Genomic DNA, 21,393 nt, shown 5'->3' with positions numbered 1-21,393 from the left:
ACTCATGTCCACTTCCCTGCCCGCTCCCTGTAACCCCTAATTCCGTTATCAGCTAGGAAACTGTCTATCTCCGTTTTAAATTTATTTAATGTTGCAGCTTCCACAGCTCTCTGAGGTAGCAAATTCCATAGATTTACTACCCTCTCAGTGAAGAAGTTTCTCCTCATCTCAGTTTTGAAAAGGCAGCCCCTTATTCTAAGATTATGCCCCCTAGTTCTACTCTCGCCCATCAGTGGAAACATCCTCCCCGCATCCACCCTATCAAGCCCCCTCACAATCTTATGTTTCGATAAGATCACCTCTCATTCTTCTGAATTCCAATGAGTAGAGGCCCAACCTACTCAACCTTTCCTCATACGTCAACCCCCTCATCTCCAGAATCAACCGAGTGAACCTTCTCTGAATTGCCTCGAGAACAAGTATATCTTTCCTTAAATATGGAAACCAAAACTGTACGCAGTATTCCAGGTGTGGCCTCGCCAGTACCCTGTATAACTGAAGCAAGACTTCACTGCTTTTATACTCCATCCCTTTTGCAATAAAAGCCAAGATTCCATTGGCCTTCCTGATCACCTGCTGTACCTGCATACTAACCTTCTGTGTTTCATGCACCAGGACCCCCAGATCCCTTTGTACTGTAGCACTTTGCAGTTTCTCTCCATTTAGATAATAACTTGCACTTTGATTTTTTTCTGCCAAAGTGCATAACCTCACACTTTCCAACATTATATTCCATCTGCCAAATTTCTGCCCACTCACTTAGCCTGTCTATGTCCCCTTGCAGGTTTTTTATGTCCTCCTCACTCACTGCTTTCCCTCCCATCTTTGTATCGTCGGCAAACTTGGATATGTTGCACTCGGTCCCTTCCTCCAAATCGTTAATATAGATTGTAAAGAGTTGGGGTCCTAGCGCTGACCCCTGCGGAACACCACTAGTCACAGATTGCCAACCCGAGAATGAACCATTTATCCCAACTCTCTGTTTTCTGTTAGATAAATGTAAGAAGTCACTCAACACCAGGTTATAGTCCAACAGCTTTATTTGAAATCACAAGCTTTCGGAGCGCTGCTCCTTCTTCAGATGAAGTGGAGAAATGCATAAAGACACAGCTTATATAGTCAGAGAATCATGTCAGATGTTTACAGGTAACCTTTCCAACTGCCATTTATCACACCTCGGCAGAGAGATAATCACAGCAGTCAAAGGTGTGAATGGTGTCCAAACAGGTCAGTCAGGGAAACATTACATCAAAGAACAATGAGGTGGGGTCACGGGGTCAAATATTGCAGATGCTGGGGTCTGTATGAAAAACAAAAAAACACAAAAAACATTTTTTTTGGCTGGAAATCACAGCAGGTCCGGCCGCATCTGTGTAGAGAGAACAAGAGAACAGCACAAGTTCGAGCAAGACTTCTTCGCTGCACAGGATCTCCAACCAACGCTATACACCAGATACATCGACGACATTTTCTTCCTATGGACCCACGGCGAAGAATCACTGAAAAGACTACACGATAACATCAACAAGTTCCATCCCACCATCAAACTCACCATGGACTACTCAGAATCAGTCTCATTCCTGGACACACGAATCTCCATCAAAGACGGACACCTCAGCACTTCACTCTACCGCAAGCCCACAGACAACCTCAAGATGCTTCACTTCTCCAGCTTCCACCCTAACCACGTTAAAGAAGCCATCCCCTATGGACAAGCCCTGCGAATACACAGGATCTGCTCAGACAAGGAGGAACGCGATGGACACCTACAGACACTGAAAGACGCCCTTGTAAGAACGGGATATGACGCTCGACTCGTCGATCGACAGTTCCGACGGGCCACAGCGAAAAATCGCATAGACCTCCTCAGAAGACAAACACGGGACACAACCAACAGAGTACCCTTCGTCGTCCAGTACTTCCCCGGAGCGGAGAAACTACGCCATGTTCTTCGCAGCCTTCAACATGTCATCGATGACGACGAACACCTCGCTAAGGCCATCCCCACACCTCTACTACTCACTTTCAAACAGCCACCTAACCTCAAACAGACCATCGTTCGCAGCAAATTACCCAGCTTTCAGGAGAACAGCGACCACGACACCACACAACCCTGCCACAGCAACCTCTGCAAGACATGCCAGATCATCAACACAGATACCATCATCACACGTGAGGACACCACCCACCAGGTACATACTCATGTGACTCGGCCAACGTTGTCTACCTCATACGTTGCAGGAAAGGATGCCCCGGAGCATGGTACATCGGCGAGACCATGCAGACACTGCGACAACGGATGAACGGACACCGCGCAACAATCACCAGGCAGGAGTGTTCCCTCCCAGTCGGGGAACACTTCAGCAGTCAAGGACATTCAGCCTCCGATCTTCGGATAAGCATTCTCCAAGGTGGCCTTCGAGACACACGACAACGCAAAATCGTCGAGCAGAAACTGATAGCCAAGTTCCGCACCCATGAGGAGGGCCTAACCGAGATCTTGGGTTCATGTCACGCTACATGTAACCCCACCTGATGCAGGGTCATCCAGGCTCGAGTCGACATTGGCTTGTTCTCTCTACACAGATGCAGCCGGACCTGCTGTGATTTCCAGCCAAAAAAAATGTGTTTTGTCTTTTTTTGTTTTTCATACAGACCCCAGCATCTGCAATATTTGACCCCTTGTGACCCCACCTCATTGTTCTTTGATGTAATGTTTCCCTGACTGACCTGTTTGGACACCATTCACACCTTTGACTGCTGTGATTATCTCTCTGCCGAGGTGTGATAAATGGCAGTTGGAAAGGTTACCTGTAAACATCTGACATGATTCTCTGACTATATAAGCTGTGTCTTTATGCATTTCTCCACTTCACCTGAAGAAGGAGCAGCGCTCCGAAAGCTTGTGATTTCAAATAAAGCTGTTGGACTATAACCTGGTGTTGTGTGACTTCTTACATTTGTCCACCCCAGTCCAACTCTGGCATCTCCATACCATGGCTTCTGTTAGATAGCCAATCTTCCACCCATGCCAGTATATTATCCCCAATCCTGTAATTTTTTATCTTGTGCAATAATCTTTTGTGTGGCACCTTGTCAAATGCCTTTTGGAAGTCCAAATACTCCACATCCACTGGTTCCCCTTTATCCACCCTGTTTGTTACGTCCTCAAAGAATTGAGCAAATTTGTCAAACATGACTTCCCCTTCATAAAACCATGCTGACTCTGTCCGATTAAATTATGCTTATCCAAATGTCCTGTTACTGCTTCCTTAATAATGGACTCCAACATTTTACCAACCACAGATGTTAGGCTAACTGATCTATAGTTTCCAGCCTTTTGTCTACTTCCCTTTTTAAATAAGGGTGTTACATTAGCAGTTTTCCAATCTGCTGGGACCTTGCCTGAATCCAGGGAGTTTTGGAAAATTACCACTAATGCATCCGCAATCCCCACCGCCACTTCTCTCGAGACCCTAGGATGTAAGCCATCAGGTCCAGGGGATTTATCCGCCTTTAGTCCCATTATCGTACCGAGTACCACCTCCTTAGTGATTTTAATCGTGTTTAGCTCCTCTTCTCCCCCCCCCCCCCCTATAGCCCCCTGTTTGTCCAGTGTTGGGATATTTTTAATGTCCTCTACTGTAAAGACTGATACAAAATATTTGTTCAGCGTTTTTGCCATCTCCATGTTCCCCACCACTAATTTCCCGGTCTCGTCCTCTAAGGGACCAACATTCACTTTAGCCACCCTTTTTCTTTTTATATAACTGTAGAAACTCTTGCTATCTGTTTTTATATTTTTTGCTAGTTTACTTTCATAATCTATCTTCCCTTTCTTAATTAATCTTTTAGTTATTCTTTGCTGGCTTTTAAATGCTTCCCAATCTTCTATCCTCCCACTAGATTTGGCTACTTTATATGCCCTTGTTTTCAGTCGGATAGTATCCTTTATTACTTAGCCACAGATGGCTGTCTTTTCTTTTACGCCCCTTTTTCCTCAGTGGAATATATTTTTCTTGTAAGTTGTGAAATATCTCCTTGAATGTACACCACTGCTCATGTACGGTCTTGCACTTTAATCTATTTTCCCAGTCCACTTTAGTCAACTCTGCTCTCATACCTTCATAGTCTCCTTTATTTAAGCTTAGTACACTGGTTTGAGATCCAACTCTCTCACCCTCCAACTGAATTTGGAATTCAACCATGTTATGGTCACTCATTCCAAGGAGATCCTTTACTGGGACATTTTTTATTAATCCTGTCTCATTACACAGGACCAGATCTGAGATTGCCTGCCCCCTGGTTGGTTCAGTAACATACTGCTCAAGGAACCCGTCCCTAATGCACTCTATGAACTCTTCCTCAAGGCTGCCCTGCCCAATTTGATTTGTCCAGTCAATATGAAAGTTAAAATCCCCCATGATTATAGCTGTTCCCTTATTACAAGCCCCAACTATTTCCTGATTTATACTCCGACCAACAGAGTTGCAACTGTTAGGAGGCCTATAGACTACGCCCACTAGTGACTTTTTCCCCTTATTATTCCTTATCTCCACCCAAACCGTTTCACTATCCTGATCCTTTGACCCAATATCATTTCTCACTATTGCAGTGATTCCATCCTTTATTAACATAGCCACCCCACCTCCCTTTCCTTTCTGTCCTTCCTAATTGTCAAATACCCCTGGATGTTTAGTTCCCAGTCATGGTCAACTTGCAGCCATGTTTCTGTAATGGCCACCAGATCATACCCATGTGTAGCTATTTGTACCGTCAACTCGTCTATTTTGTTACGAATGCTGCGTGCATTCAGATAAAGAACTTTTAAATATGTTTTGTGACAATTTATTCCTGCTTTTACCCCCTTTACTACTTTACCTTTATATATTCTGTCCCTTCCTGACACGCTCTGGTTTTTAATTCCCCCACTGCTACCTTGCTCTATTGCCTTCTCTGCTGACATTTTTATTTTTTGCTCTCTTGAAACCTCCCCCCCACTAATTAGTTTAAAGCCCTCTCTACAGCCCTAGTTATTCGATTCGCCAGGATTCTAGTCCCAGCACTGGCCAAGTGAAGCCCGTCCCAACGGAACAGCTCTCTCCTGTCCCAGTACTGCTGCCAGTGTCCCAAGAAGCAAAACCCATTTCTCCCACACCAGTCTTTGAGCCACGCATTTAACTCTCTGATTTTATTTACCCTAGCCAAATTTGCTCGTGGCTCAGGTAATAATCCAGAGATTATTACCCTAGTGGTTCTGTTTTTTAATTTGGCCCCTAGCTGCTCATACTCCCTCAGCAAAACCTCTTTCCTTGTCCTATCTATGTCCTTGGTACCAACATGGACCACGACAACTGGATAGAAAATAGAAGATAGGAGCATGAGTAGGCCATTCGGCCCCTTGAGCCTGCTCCACCATTCGATGAGATCATGGCTGATCATCCAAACTCAGTACCCCGTACCTGCCTTCTCCCCATATCCCTTGATACCTTTAGCTCTAAGAAATATATCTAACTCCTTCTTGAATATGTTTAGAGACTTGGCCTCAACCGCCTTCTGTGGAAGAGAATTCCACAGGTTCACCACTGGGTGAAGAAATTCTTCCTCATCTCTGTCCTAAATGGCTTACCCCTTATCCTTCGACTATGACCCCTGGTTCTGGACTCTCCGACCATCGGGAACATTCTACCTGCATCTAGTTTGTCCAGACCTGTCAGAATTTTATAAGTTTCGATGAGATCCCCTCATTCTTCTAAACTCCAGCGAGTATAAGCCCAATCGACCCAATCTCTCCTCATACGTCATTCCTGCCATCCCAGGGATCAGCCTTGTGAATCTTCGCTGAACTCCTTCCATGGCAAGAACATCCTTCCTCAGATAAGGCGACCAAAACTGCACACTAAGTACTCAAGATGTGGTCTCGCCAAGGCCCTGTACAACTGCAGCAGGACATCCTTGCTCCTGTACTCAAACCCTTTCGCTATGAAGGCCAACATACCATTTGCCGCCTTCACCGCCTGCTGCACCTGCATGCTTACTTTCAGCGACTAGTGCACAAGGACACCCAGGTCTCGTTGCACTTCCCCTTCTCCCAATCTATTGCCATTCAGATAATAGTCTGCCTTTCTGTTTTTCCCACCAAAGTGGATAACCTCGCATTTATCCATGTTATATTGCATCTGCCACGCTTCTGCCCAATCACCCAACCTGTCCCAATCATCCTGGAGTTTCTCGGTATCCTCCTCGCAGCACACATGCCCACCCAGCTTTGTGTCGTCTGCAAACTTGGAGATATTACTTCTAGTTCCATTATCTAGATCATTAATGTATATTGTGAGTAGCTGGGGTCCAAGGACCGATCCCTGCGGTACCCCACTAGTCACTGCCTGCCACTCGGAAAAAGACCCGTTAATTCCTACTCTCTGCTTTCTGTCCGCCAACCAGTTCTCTATCCAAGTCAATACCTTGCCCCCAATCCCATGTGCCTTAACTTTACACGCTAATCTCTTATGCGGGACCTTATCGAAAGCCTTTTGAAAGTCCAAATACACCACATCTACTGGTTCTCCCTCATCTATTTTCCCAGTTACGTCCTCAAAAAATTCCAGTAGATTAGTCGAGCACGATTTACCTTTTGTAAATCCATGTTGACTTTGTCCGATCCTGTCACTGTTTTCCAAGTGCTCTGCTATTACATCCTTTATAATGGACTCTAGCATTTTCCCCACTACCGATGTCAGGCTTACCGGTCTGTAATTCCCCGCTTTTTCTCTACCACCCTTTTTGAATAGTGGGGTAACATTAGCTACCCTCCAATCCATGGGTACAGTTCCAGATTCCAGTGAATTTTGGAAGATGATCAGCAATGCATCTACTATTTCTAGGGCCACCTCCTTACGTACCCTAGGATGTAGATTATCAGGCCCTGGGGATTTATTGGCCTTCAATCCCATCAATTTCCCTAACACCATTTCCCTATAAATACTGATTTCTTTCAGTTCCTCCCTCTCATCAGACCCTATGTTCTCCAACATCTCTGGGAGGTTATTTGTGTCCTCCTTTGTGAAGACAGAACCAAAATATGCATTTAATTGGTCAGCCATTTCTTTGTTCCCCATTATAACTTCCCCTGCTTCTGACTGCAAGGGACCTACACTTGATTTCACTAATCTTTTTCTCTTCACATATCTATAAAAGCTCTTGCAGTCAGTTTTTATGTTCCCTGCAAGCTGACTTTCATATTCTATTTTCCCCTTCTTAATTAATCCCTTTGTCCTCCTTTGTTGAATCCTAAACTGCTCCCAATCCTCAGGGTTACTGCTTTTTCTGGCCAATTTATATGCCCTCTCCTTGGATCTTATGCTATCCCTAATCCCCCTCCCACTCCAAGTTTCACTCCAGCCCAGAGGAGATGTCCTTAACCCTGGCACTGGGCAGGCAACACAGCCTTCGGGACTCTCGCTCTCGGCTGCAAAGAACCCTATCTATCCCCCTAATGATACTATCCCCTACCACTACAACATTTCTTTTTACTCCCCCCCCCCCCCCCCCCCCACTTGAATGCCCCCCCTCCCCGTTCCACGGTGCTGTGGCCAGGTTGCTCATCCTCCCTGCAGTCCCCGTTCCCATCCCCACGGGGAGTAAGATCCTCGAACCTGTTGGACAAGAGCAAGGGCTGCGGCTCCTCCAACACTACCTCCTGGATCCCCGTACCTGCCTCACTCATAGTCACGCCCTCCTGTCCCTGACCGCGGACTACATCTGAATTAGTTAATCTAATTGGTGTGACTACTTCCTGGAACACAGAGTCCAAGTAACTCCCCCCCCCCCTCCCTGATGTGTCGCAGTGTTTGAAGCTCGGACTCCAGCTCATCAACACGGAGCCGGAGTTCCTTGAGCAGCCAACACTTACTGCAAATGTGATCACTGTGAGCATCAATAGTGTCCACCAGCTCCCACATATTGCAGCAGAAACACATCACCTGCTCTCCCATTCTATGTAATTAATTACATTTATTAATATTTTATAATATATTTAAGGGCCCTGGTTTACAAACTCCCGCTACACCACAGAGACCTTAAAAACTACAAACCACAGAGTTAAAGTTTTTAAAAAAAGAGAGAAATACTCCCAACCAACCAATCACTTACCTGCTTCGTGGTGACGTCACGCCTCGATTACTTTTTACTTCTCTCCCTCTGATTGGTGAGGCCTACCCGCGCCTCGGGCTTACCTTTTATAGGTCGCTGCTGCTCGGACTCCTCCCGCCGCCGCACTAAGGCCTACCCTACCTATTCTTAAATGTTGACCTGGTCTCTGCTTCAATCACTAACTCCAGTAGTGCATTCCATAGTCTCACAAGAGAGATAGACCCAACCGTCAGTAGAGTTAGATAAATACCCAACTGTCAGTAGAGTTGTCAGCTGCCTAGGTCTTACTCTCCTAAATTCCCTCTCTGCCTCTCCAGCTGTCCTTCACAAATCTTCTCTCAACCCAACTCTTTGACCAAGTTTTCGGTCTCTCCTCTTAACCTATCTTCCTTCACTTGCTATCTGTTTTTCTATAATGTGGAGATGCCGGTGTTGGACTAGGGTGGACAAATGTAAGAAGTCACACAACACCAGGTTATAGTCCAACAGCTTTATTTGAAATCACCAAGCTTTCGGAGCGCTGCTCCTTCATCAGGTGAAGTGAAGAGTTGCATATAAGCACAGCATATATAGTCAGAGAGTACGGCCAGATGATTACAGGTAATCTTTCTAACTGCCCTTTATCACACCTTGGCAGAGAGATAATCACAGGTGTGAATGGTGTCCAAACAGGTCAGTCAGGAAAACATTACATCAAAGAACAATGGTGGGGTCACAAGGGGTCAAATGTTGCAGATGCTGGGGTCTGTATGAAAAACAAAAAACAAACAAAAAACTTTTTTTGCTGGAAATCACAGCAGGTCCGGCCGCATCTGTGTAGAGAGAACAAGCCAACGACTCGAGTCTGGATGACCCTACATCAGGTGGGGTTACATGTAGCGTGACATGAACCCAAGATCCCGGTTGAGGCCGTCCTCATGAGTGCAGAACTTGGCTATCAGTTTCTGCTCGACGATTTTGCATTGTCGTGTGTCTTGAAGGCCGCCTTGGAGAATGCTTACCCGAAGATCGGAGGCTGAATGTCCTTGACTGCTGAAGTGTTCCCTGACTGGGAGGGAACACTCCTGCCTGGCGATTGTTGTGCGGTGTCCATTCATCCATTGTCGTAGTGTCTGCATGGTTTTGCCGATGTACCATGCTCCGGGGCATCCTTTGCTGCAACGTATGAGGTAGACAACGTTGGCTGAGTCACATGAGTATGTACCATCTACCTGGTGGGTGGTGTCCTCACGTGTGATGATGGTATCTGTGTTGATGATCTGGCATGTCTTGCAGAGGTTGCTGTGGCAGGGTTGTGTGGTGTCGTGGTCGCTGTTCTCCTGAAAGCTGGGTAATTTGCTGCGAACGATGGTCTGAGGTTAGGCGGCTGTTTGAAGGCGAGTAGTGGAGGTGTGGGGATGGCCTTAGCGAGGTGTTCGTCGTCACCGATGACATGTTGAAGGCTGCGAAGAACATGGCATAGTTTCTCCGCTCCGGGGAAGTACTGGACGACAAAGGGTACTCTGTTGGTTGTGTCCCGTGTTTGTCTTCTGAGGAGGTCTATGCGATTTTTCGCTGTGGCCCGTCGGAACTGTCGATTGATGAGTCGAGCGTCATATCCCATTCTTACGAGGGCATCTTTCATCATCTGCTCAGACGAGGAGGAACGCGATGGACACCTACAGACCCTGCCACGACAACCTCTGCAAGACATGCCAGATCATCAACACAGATACCATCATCACACGTGAGGACACCATCCACCAGGTACATGGTACATACTCATGTGACTCAGCCAATGTTGTCTACCTCATACGTTGCAGGAAAGGATGCCCCGGAGCATGGTACATCAGCGAGACCATGCAGACACTGCGACAACGGATGAACGGACACCGCACAACAATCGCCAGGCAGGGGTGTTCCCTCCCAGTCAGGGAACACTTCAGCAGTCAAGGACATTCAGCCTCCGATCTTCGGGTAAGCATTCTCCAAGGTGGCCTTTGAGACACACGACAACGCAAAATCGTCGAGCAGAAACTGATAGCCAAGTTCCGCACTCATGAGGATGGCCTCAACCGGGATCTTGGGTTCATGTCACGCTACATGTAACCCCACCTGATATAGAGTCATCCAGACTCAAGTCATTGTTGGCTTGTTCTCTCTACACAGATGCGGCCGGACCTGCTGTGATTTCCAGCAAAAAAATAGTTTTGTTTTCCATACAGACCCCAGCATCTGCAACATTTGACCCCTTGTGACCCCACCACATTGTTCTTTGATGTAATGTTTTCCTGACTGACCTGTTTGGACACCATTCACACCTGTGATTATCTCTCTGCCGAGGTGTGATAAAGGGCAGTTAGAAAGATTACCTGTAATCATCTGGCAGTACTCTCTGACTATATATGTTGTGCTTATATGCAACTCTTCACTTCACCTGACGAAGGAGCAGCGCTCCGAAAGCTTGTGATTTCAAATAAAGCTGTTGGACTATAACCTGGTGTTGTGTGACTTCTTACATTTGTTTTTCTATACAATGCATTGGAAGTTATTTTACATTAAATATGTTAAATGAATGCAAATTGTTGTATGTGATGTAAAACATTTGCTATGTAATATTAGGATTTTTAAGTCAAGGTTGATTTTAGTTTAGTAACGTGCTTGACAAACATCCACCAAAATAGACAGGGAATTTAGCAGTTTTGCGATGTCCCTGAAATACTACATTTTTCATTTGTTAACTTGGAGGGAATCTTTTGGAGGGATGTAATTCCTCAACCATTCTTAAACAACCAATAAATTCCTTATCATTCCTCATTATTCTTCATCAATTTGTACTGAACTTCTTCATGTGGAAAATTGGCAAGACTATCCAACCCACAGAATTAAAATGTTTTTCTGAGTTTCATGAGAATTTTTCAAGTAGAAATAATGTCATCTAGCCTGCATCAAAAACAATAAAACTAAAAGTGTAAATGTATGATGTTTTTGTGGCTCCCCTCTTGTTTTGATTTTTCCCTTTGAAGGTACTTTTCCCTTTTTCGCAAGGATTTAGTTATTAAAAAAATTAAAAAGAAACAGATTGAAGAAGTCTACCTATTCATGAAATGTTATAAAACCTGCAAGTAACACAGTCATGTATGCTTTTTATTAAAGATCTGCCCTGATTATTTTGCAAGGAGTAAAAACTATTTCAAGTACTGTACTGTTTTTATAGCCTCAATGATTAAAATAATACTGTGATTTAAATTTATTATAAACAACACCTAAAAGCTGACCTGAGATGAGGAGAAATTTCTCCACTCAGAGGGTTGTGAATCTTTGGAATTCGCTATCTCGGAGGTCTGTGGGTGCTCAGTCGGTGAGTATATTCAAGGCTGAGAGTGATTGATTTTTGGACTCTTAAGGGACATGGGGATTGGGTGGGAAAGTGGAGTTGAGGGCAAAGATCAGCCATGATCTTACTGAACCGTAAGGCCCACTCCTGCTCCTACTTCTTATGTTCTTATTAAAATCCAACACATCCTCTGGACCTGTTGACCTACATCCTAGGGTTTTAAAAGAAATGACTGCAGAGATAGTGGATACATTGGTTCTGATCTTCCAGAATTCCCTAGATACTGGAACGGTCCCTGTGAAGGTAGCAAATCTAACCCCGCTGTTCAAGAAAGGAGGGAGAGAGAAAACAGTGCCAGTTAGCCTGACATCAGTAGTAGGGAAAATGTTAGAATCTATTATTAGGGATGTGGTAACGGCACTTAGAAAATCATAATATGATTAGGCAGAGTCAACACGGTTTTATGAAAGGGAAATCGTGTTTGACAAATCTATTGGAGCTTTTTGAGGGTGTAACTGACAGGGTAGATAAGGGGGAGCCAGTGGATGTAGTATATTTGGATTTTCAGAAGGCATTCGATAAGCTGTTACATAAGATTAGGGATCATGGGATTGGGGGTAAATGTATTGGTATGGATTGAGGAAAAGAAAACAGAGAGTAGGAATAAATGGGTAATTTTCAGGTTGGCAAGTTGTAACTAGTGCGGTACCACAAGGATCAGTGCTTGGGCCTCAGCTATTTACAATCTATATTAATGCCTTGGATGAGGGGACCGAGTGTAATATATCCAAGTTTGCTGATGATACAAAGTTAGGTGGAAAGTGAGTTGTGAGGAGAATGCAAAGAGGCTGCAAAGGAATATGGACAAGTTAAGTAAGTGAGCAAGAACATGGCAGATGGAGTATAATGTTGGGAAGTGTGAAGTTATCCACTTTGGTAGGAAAAATAGAAAAGCAGAATATTTTTTAGATGGTGAGAGACTGGGAAATGTTGATATTCAGAGGGACCTGGGTGTCCTTGTACATGAATCACACAGTTAACATGCAGGTACAGCAAGCAATTAGGAAAGCAAATGGTATGTTAGCCTTTATTACAAAGGGATTGGAGTATAAGAGTAAAGAAGTCTTACTACAATTATATAGAGCCTTGGTGAGACCACACCTGGAGTACTGTGAACTGTTTTGGTCTCCTTACCTAAGGAAGGATATACTTGCCTTAGAGGGAGTGCACTGAAGGTTCATTAGACTGATTTGTGGGATGGGGGGATTGTCCTATGAGGAGCGATGGAGTTGACTAGGCCTATAATCTCTAGAGTTTAGAGGAATGAGAGGTGATCTCATTGAAACATATAAAATTCTTAAGGGGCTTGAGTGGGTAGATGCTGGGAGGCTGTTTCCCCTGGCTGGGAAGTCTAGAAGTAGGAGTCATAGGCCTAGAAATTGAGTTTTGGCGCAGCGACGGCTTTAGCGCCGGAAGTTAGTGCCGGAGCTAAGTCGCGCTGGGCGGGCCAAAAATTCAATAGTTCTGCGCCCAAACGGCTGCCGGCGCTGCTGAGAGCTGTTTGCGCCTGAAAACTGGCGCTACGCGCTGAATTTCGGCGCTATTCCGGCGCTGCGGCGCCCGCTGCGGTGCAGCAGGTTCGGGAAGTGCAGGCCTCCTCCTTCCCTTAAGGAGGAGCTGCCTGCACCCGGCCGCGGCCCGCGAAAATCTTTTTAAAAATGAGCCCGGCACCTCGGACAAGTGCCGGGCTTGCTTCTGTTCCGGGGGGGGGGGGAAGTCCGGGGGGGGGGGGGCGGGGGGAAGTCCGGGGAGGGAGCTGCGGCCAGGCGGCCGGCGGGAAAGCGGCCGGCCGCCGCGGGGCCTTTAATGCGCCGGCGCAAACACATGTAGGACTCTGTTGCCAGAGTCTTAGTTGCGGCTGCCACGGGCGAGGCGGCCGCAACTGAATTTCGGCGCTGGGGCCCGTTGGCATGGCAACCGGGACGCTGCGCACACCGATGACGTCATCGGTGCCGGCGCAGCGCTACCGGTGCAACGCCGCTTTAGGGCCCCAGGGAATTTTTGAACTGGCCATAACTCTGGCGCTAGTCCCTCTAGCGCCTCAAAAGCGGCGCTAAGGCAACTCAATTTCTAGGCCATAGTCTCAGGATAAGGTGTCTGCCATTTAGGACTGAGATGAGAAGAAATTTCTTCATTCAAAGGGTTGTAAATCCTTGGCATTCTCTACCTCAGAGGGCTGTGGATGCTCAGTCGTGGATTATATTCAAGACTGTGATTGATAGATCTTTGGGCACTATAAGGAAATCTAGGGATATATGGATAAGGCGGGAAAGTGGAGTTGAGGTCAAATATCAGACACTATCTTTTTGAATGGCGGAGCAGGCTCAAGGAGCCCTATGGTCTACTCCTGCTCCTGAATCTTATGCTCTTATTACTTGTTTTACTCATTCATTTACAGGTATGTCAGAAATGGAGGGGACTGGGACTGCTGAGGTACCTGTGGATAAAGAATCTGTAGCTCCAGAAGGAAGTTCTTTCAGTGTTGCAGCAGATAGGGGAAAAAACTGTGAACAAGATGTTGAATTAGTACAGCACTTTGAGACTGAACCTGACCAGTACACTACAGACAATATCCAAAATGAGGGCTGTGGGTCTGCTGATGGCATACCTGAAAGCAGTGCAAGTAAAGGGATGGAGTCAGTCAGCATGACGAGAAAGAGACCAGAATCAAAGGGATCCAGCCAGCCTGGGTTAACCGAACAACAACCCTTGGGGGTTGCTGATAAGGTAAGCAATATTAGAGGCTCGTCTATTCATAAATTAACATTTCCTTAAATAATCATTATCTGAAAAATCTTGATTTGTTCTGCGCTTGATCGTGCTTCAGTATTGCCCTACTTGTATTGCCAGAACTTAGCTGTCTACATTAGTGTTTAAGTCATAGAATCATAGAAAGTTACAGCACGGACGGAGGCCATTTCGGCCCATCGTGTCCGTGCCGGCCAACAAAGAGCTATCCAGCCTAATCCCACTTCCCAGCTTTTGGTCTGTAGCCCTGCAGGTTACAGCATCCCAAGTGCACATCCAAGTACTTTTTTTAATGTGGTTAGTGTTTCTGCCTCTACCACTGTGATGAAATATTCCATTCATCACTCATCAGTATTTCTCTGCCTGTGACTGTGGTTGGTTTCAGTTTCATTTCCATTGTATTGTACTGTGTGTAGGGCTCCGCCCATACCTGGCTCCTATGTAAGCTGGCCCAGCCTGCAGCACATCCAGTACGGCAGACCTCTGGATGGAAGATACATTCTCCTCTGTGTGTTACCTTCTAAGTCAATAAAAGCCTTGTTTTGTTTCGCTAACATCGAGTCTCGGATTTATTGAGGCACATCAATTTTATTGACTTAGAAGGTAACACACAGAGGAGAATGTATCTTCCATCCAGAGGTCTGCCGTACTGGATGTGCTGCAGGCTGGGCCAGCTTACATAGGAGCCAGGTATGGGCGGAGCCCTACACACAGTACAATACAATGGAAATGAAACTGAAACCAACCACAGTCACAGGCAGAGAAATACTGATGAGTGATGAATGGAATATTTCATCACAACCACCATTTCAGGCTGTGAGTTCCAGACCCCCACAACCCTCTGGGTGAAGAAATTTCCCCTCAAATCCCCTCTAAACCTTCCACCAATTACTTAAAATCTGTGCCCCCTGGTTTTTGCCCCCCTCTGCTAAGGGAAATAGGTCCTTTCTATCCACTTTATCTAGGCCCCTCATAATTTTATACACCTCAATAAGGTCTCCCCTCGGCCTCCTCTGTTCCAAGGAAAACAAACCCAGCCTATCCAATCTTTCCTCATAGCTAAGATTCCCTACTCCTGGCAACATCCTTGTAAATCTCCTCTGTACCCTCTCTAGTGCAATCTTTCCTGTAATGTGACCAGAACTGCATGCAGTACTCTAGCTGAGGCCTAACTAGTGTTTTATACAGTTGAAGCATAACCCCCCCTGCTCTTGTATTCTATGCCATGACTAATAAAGGCAAGCATTCAGTATGCCTTCTTAACCACCTTATCTACTTGGCCTGCTACCTTCAGGGATCTGTGGACATGCACTCCAAGGTCCCTTTGTTTCTCTGCACTACAGTGTCCTACCATTTAATGTGTATTCCCTTTCCTTGTTAGCCCTCCCCAAATGCATTATCTCTCACTTCTCTGGATTGAATTCCATTTGCCACTGTTCTGCCCACCTGACCAATTTATTGATATCTTCCTGCAGTCTATGGCTTCCTTGTTCAGTATCAACCACACAGCTGATTTTAGTATCACCTGCAAACTTCTTAATCATACCCCCTATGTTCAAGTCTAGATCATTGATATATACCACAAAAAGCAAGGGACCCAGTACCTGTCTAAGAATGAGAACTATGGTTAAGTGTCCTGATAACCACAGTAACCCTGATTGATCTCTTTTAAAGGCACAAGAGCTCTCTGGTCAAGAGGCAGGAAGTTGGGGCTACTGGGGAAATTGGGGAAAGTCACTGCTTACTACAGCAACAGCCACAGTTGCATCTGTTGGTGAGTTCACTGCTGCTCTTCAGAAACATACTTAACAGTTTATCATTCAAAGCTAGTTTACTGCTTCATTTGCTAAGTGAAGTGAGGGAGCTGCATCAACGATAGAGTATAAAATGTTAGCCAGTTAAGCGAATATTGTAAATTTTGTTTTTGTTAGGTAAGCGTATGGGATATGGAGCTAAGGCAGGAGTTGAGGTACAGATCAGCCATGCTCTAATTGAATGGCAGAGGAGGCTTGAGGGGCTGAATAGCCAGCTCCTGTTCCTATGTTCCTGAGTTAGAACTATTAGAATATTATGATGTATGATATGCATGACTCTCACTGCATGAACTTGCAACTATTGTGAAATGTGTATGTACTCTTGTCAAACTGTAATGTGAGACCTATTGTACAAATTAAAAAAACTGCCCCATATCATTTCTATTAAAGTTTTAAAGAATTTTAATTTTAAATCTATACTGCAATACACCTGTTTTATTGCCTTTGTTCCTTACTCAATTTTTCTATTGTGTAGCACAGTCTCATTTGTATCTTAATACCCTCGCAGTTCTAAACTTCACACTGTTCCCAAATAATGATACTTTCCAGAAATTACACAGTGGTCGGGTAATTATTCCTCCTGCTGAAACAGGAAAATAAAGTCAGCAGTACATAGCAGATTATTTCTGTATTTATTAATAAACTATACCAGAGCTTCCAAACTTTTATTTTCAAAATAAGGGTGGGCCAAAAGTGAGAGTGCTGAGATTTCTAAAATGAGAATAATTACCTAAAATGTTCCTATTAGTTTGCATGTTTTCTGTCTTGATTTTGGAACTGTTCTTGCTTCAAGTCAAAGAGTTTAACAGTTGGTATGTGGCAGCTTGTTTTCCACCAATCACTATGGCCTGTCATGAACATTTTGCAATTTCAGGCACTTGGTGTCATGCACCCACCAGTCAGGTATAGCACACCAGCTGCTGAACAAAGCTCCATCTGCACTGTGCCAGCGCCTCGCCAGTCTGACATATTCCACTTCCCATACCTGCCATCCTGTGGCCTCAGAAAGATTTCCCATTAATCCTAAATTGGCATTTTAATGTTACAGGCTCATGCCTGGTTAAGACTGCCCTAACGTTTTTCACATTGGACCCTTATAGCAGCAGACAGAGAGCAGTTTGATCCCATCAGTATGGGATGGATTCAAACTTGAGTCGCAGACATGAAAGGCCAGTACGCTAACCCATTCCACCACCACCCCGTTAAAAATGTTAACAATTGATTTTTTTCAATATACAGGAAACTTTTTTTATCCGGCACCGACGAGATCAGCATGGTGCCGGTCGATCAAAAAGTCCGGATTACAAAAGTATATTTACTAAGGTACGAGAGCCCCATACATGGCCACAGATCCAGGCGTCCCTGTTGCATGGGAACAGGTGCAGGAACCCTGGTTACACGGCTACAGATCCAGGAACCCCGGTTACACGGCCACTAATATGAAGTACAACTTACCTGAACCTACTCCTGAATTTTGCCAGTTAAGAGAGATTTCTGGTTATTTAGGTGCCGGTAAAAAGAGTTTCCTGTAGTCGAGAAGCATAGTAATTAGAAACAGTGTCTTGCACCTCTCTGAAAGAGTTTGAAGTTGCAAAAACTTGACGCTGGTCAAAACTCACAGAATCACAGAAACCCCACAGTGCAGATAGAGGCCATTTCGGCCCATCGAGCCTGCACCGACACATATCCCACCCGATCCCCGTAACCCCTACACCAACACATATCCCACCCTATCCCTGTAACCCCACGTATTTAATCCCCCTAACACTAAGGGTCAATTTATCATAGCCAATCAACCTAACCCGCACATCTTTGGACTAACTGCACTAGGGGAATTAAGAAGCGCCTTGGGATGTTTTTCTACGTTAAAGGTGCAATATCAATGCAAATTGTTGTTGTATTATAACCAGTTGGAAGGTGGGGAAGTTCAGCCTCACAAGAAGAGGTGCATGACAACAGGCCAGCTCAATTTTTCTGGTGGATAATAGAACATTGCTGGACTGGTTCAGTTTATCGTAGCGTTAATTAAAAAATATATGTTAAAAAGTGATCATTTTTAATACTGTTCTTGGCTTTGAATAGCCTCCGTTTGATTGACTGCATATAAAAAGCTGTTAAATAGGCTGGTTCCTAAATAATGCGCATTTAGCTTTTTACATTTCTATTTGCTTATGACGGTCCTGACTCAAAGATTTCTTCATTTCAAAGTTCTTGTTTCAGCTTACAGGCTTGTTCTTTCTCCAAGATATAACCCACCCTGGCCTTGATCTTGATGTTGCTTATTAGTTTTCTTCGAATCCAGTAATCCAGTTGTTTGTGCAGTCAGCTGTAATTCTCAATAGAGTCCTGAAGCCTGGAAATACATGCCACCTCTTCCCCGCACCCACACCAAATGTGTATTTGCATTGGGTTTGAAAGACCTATTTCATGTTGGCAGTATTTCAATCTGGTGAATGGAAAGTAAGTGGAAGAGTGGGCCAGTTGCAGGAGGAAGATGGGTTGATAGTTTTTTTTATTTGTCACCTCAAATTCTAATGTCGAACTTAGCAATGTCAAGAGCATTCAGTTCATCCAGAACAAACAAAATCCAAAGGATTTCGACCTGAAACGTTGACTCTATTTCTCTCTCCATGATGTTGCCTGGCCTGCTGAGTTTTTCCAGCATTTTCTGTTGTTATTTCAGATAACTTGGGATGCTTGTAGTTGCAAAGCAGAACAGAACCCATCCCTGGTAATTTGGCTTCCAGTGGTGATTATTAATGAGATACGTGTCACATCAGTTTGACTGAATTGCCTGCTTTGTTCATTTATTCTCCTTCTAACTTCATGTTTTATTTTTATTGCTACAGGTCATGGGATTTCCCATGTGATTGAAAAAGCTGAGTCCTCTCTTGGTATTCCCAACCCCACAGAAGTTTCAGCAGAAGTGAAAGTGTCTGATGGAGACAAAGGTGATGACTTGACAAGAGAACTACCTCTGAAGTTTGAAAAGTTAGCCTCTGTAAATGAAACCTGTGATAGGGTCATGATGAAGATGCTATATGGGACATTAAGATAGAATCTGCAAATATAGTAAATCATAAAGGTCTGCCACTTAATCAGAATAATCTTCTAGTATAAAGTTATTGACTTGGGGTTCCATGGGCTCCGGGTATCTTGCCTAAGCAGCCATTGTTCATGTGAGTCATAGTCATAACGGCACAGAAGGAGGCCATTCGGCCCATCAGGTTCGTGCCGGTTCTCTGTAGAGCAATCCAGTCAGTCCCATTCCCCGCTCTATCCCCGTAGCCCTGCAAGTTTATTTCCCTCAAGTGCCTATCCAGTCTCCCCTTAAAAACATTGAGTGTCTCCGCTTCCACCACTTCTGTCGGCAGTGAATTCCAGGTCATTACCATTCGCTGCGTAAAAAAGCTTTTCCTCACATCCCCACTGTATCTCTTGCCCAAAACCTTAAATCTGTGTCCCCTAGACCTTGTACCATCAACTAGTGGGAACAGCCTTTCCCCGTCTAGCCTATCCAAACCCGTCATAATCTTGTACACCTCTATCAAATCACCCCTCAACCTCCTTTGCTCTAATGAAAACAAATCCAGCTTCTCCAGCCTGTTCTTGTAGCTAAGATCCCCCATCCCCAGAACCATTCTGGTAAATCTCCTCTGCACCCTCTCAAGGACCTTCACATCCTTCCTAAAGTGTGGTGACCAGAACTGTACGCAATACTCCAGTTGTGGCCTAACCAGCGCTTTATAAAGGTTCAGCATAACTTCTCTACTTTTGTACTCAATACCTCTATTTATGAAGCTCAAGATCCCATATGCTTTGCTAACCACTCTCAATATGTCCTGCCACCTTCAGGGACCTCTGCACATTAACTCCCAGGTCCCTCTGTCCCTGCGCACTCTTTTAAAAAGTCCTTAGAGTAGTGTCGGGGTCATGCCAGTTGAGCCTGATCACCTTTGTGACTCTCAAGGCCAGAAATAATGTGTTCACAAAAATAAATATAAAAATGTATTGTTTGGTAACAAACTGACCGGTAAACTTATTAAAATGATACACCAATTTCTCGGTCTGATTTTGCTCCTGTGACGTGCCTTGGGACGTTGTACTGCGTTAAAGACTACTTTACCAACAACCTGCATTTATATAGCTCCTTTAACGTAAAACATCCCAAGGTGATTCACAGGAGTATTATCAAACAGAATTTGACACCGAGAAGGAGATAGTCGAAATAAAACAGAAAATGCTGGAAACACTCAGCAGGTCAGGCAGCATCTGTGGACAGAGAAACAGGGTTAACGTTCGACCTGAAACATTAACTCTGTTTCTCTCTCCACAGATGCTGTCTGACCTGAGTATTTCCAGCATTTTCTGTTTATTTTTCAAATTTCCAGCATCCGCAGTATTTTGCTTTTGTTTGAGGAGATATTGGGACAGGTGACTGAGCTTGGTCAAAGAAGTAGGTTCTAAGGAGCATCTTAAAGGAGGAGAGAGAGGTAGAGAAGTGGAAAGCACTATATAAATACAAGTTGTTATTAAGAATTCACAGTTCTTTGCATAAATGTGTGATTTATTTGATTTGAATAAGTAATTCTAAGAGCTGCAGACTTGTTTGCTTATTTTTTGAAAACAGCAGAATTAGAGAACTCTGAGAACAACTCTAAAGCTGAGAGCGAAACCTCCTCTCCAACCAGTGGAGCATTTGGGATGTTTTCTACCATTACTAGTGCAGTTCAAAGCACTGTGAGTATGGATCTTTTATTAAAATGATGGTTAATGACTTTTTATATTGTGGTCAATATTTAATATTGTATTTGGATCATTTTGATTTGTTTAAAGAAAACTGAATCATAACTTAATCAGTACAGTTCAGCGATTTCGTTTCCTCCCGCACCCCCACCACATGTCTAATAATCTTTTTCTCTGAACTCTGGTTTTAACTAAACTGCTCCCCCATCTTTAGATTGGTTTTCATGTTCAAGAGCCTATTCTGCTATAATATCATGGCTCTTGCATTACATTATGAAGTTTGAAATTTGTGTGTTCTGGTCACTCAAATGTCTAAAAATGTTGGGCAAGGGTTAATTGATGCAAATAGTAATGATCTAATGCATCCAATAATGTTAAAGTTATTGTCACATCATTAACTGCAAGTGCAGCAGATGGACTGCTCATCAGTGATCATGCTGCCCTTCCAATTATATCATACATTTATCTATTCGCAATAGTTCCAAGTAACAAAGCTTGCATATACCTTTAATGCAACTCAAAGGTGTGGCTTAGCTTTGGAATTTTTTTATATAGTTT

At 44.4% G+C, this 21,393-nt stretch overlaps 1 protein-coding gene across 3 annotated transcripts in view; it reads left to right on the top strand.

Moving 5' to 3' along the window:
* The window catches only part of fam114a2 (family with sequence similarity 114 member A2), a 48,399-nt gene that overhangs the window by 2,705 nt on the left and 24,301 nt on the right, over positions 1 to 21,393 (top strand). For 2 of the 3 annotated variants that reach the window (XM_085995609.1, XM_085995608.1), the window contains exons 2-5: positions 13,926 to 14,254; positions 15,950 to 16,049; positions 18,939 to 19,040; positions 20,720 to 20,829. In XM_085995609.1, the coding sequence (XP_085851735.1) occupies positions 13,928 to 14,254; positions 15,950 to 16,049; positions 18,939 to 19,040; positions 20,720 to 20,829 (639 nt within the window). In that variant the 5' untranslated portion in view covers positions 13,926 to 13,927. The remainder of the gene's footprint in view (positions 1 to 13,925; positions 14,255 to 15,949; positions 16,050 to 18,938; positions 19,041 to 20,719; positions 20,830 to 21,393) is intronic. The other variant, XM_085995611.1, reaches the window with a different exon arrangement.

Source organism: Somniosus microcephalus, chromosome 8, assembly GCF_052327205.1.
Source record: "Somniosus microcephalus isolate GS21.2 chromosome 8, FLI_Smic_1.0, whole genome shotgun sequence".
NCBI lineage: Eukaryota > Metazoa > Chordata > Chondrichthyes > Squaliformes > Somniosidae > Somniosus > Somniosus microcephalus.
Note: the sequence above shows the minus strand (reverse complement) of the source record. Positions and strands in the feature narration are given on the sequence as shown.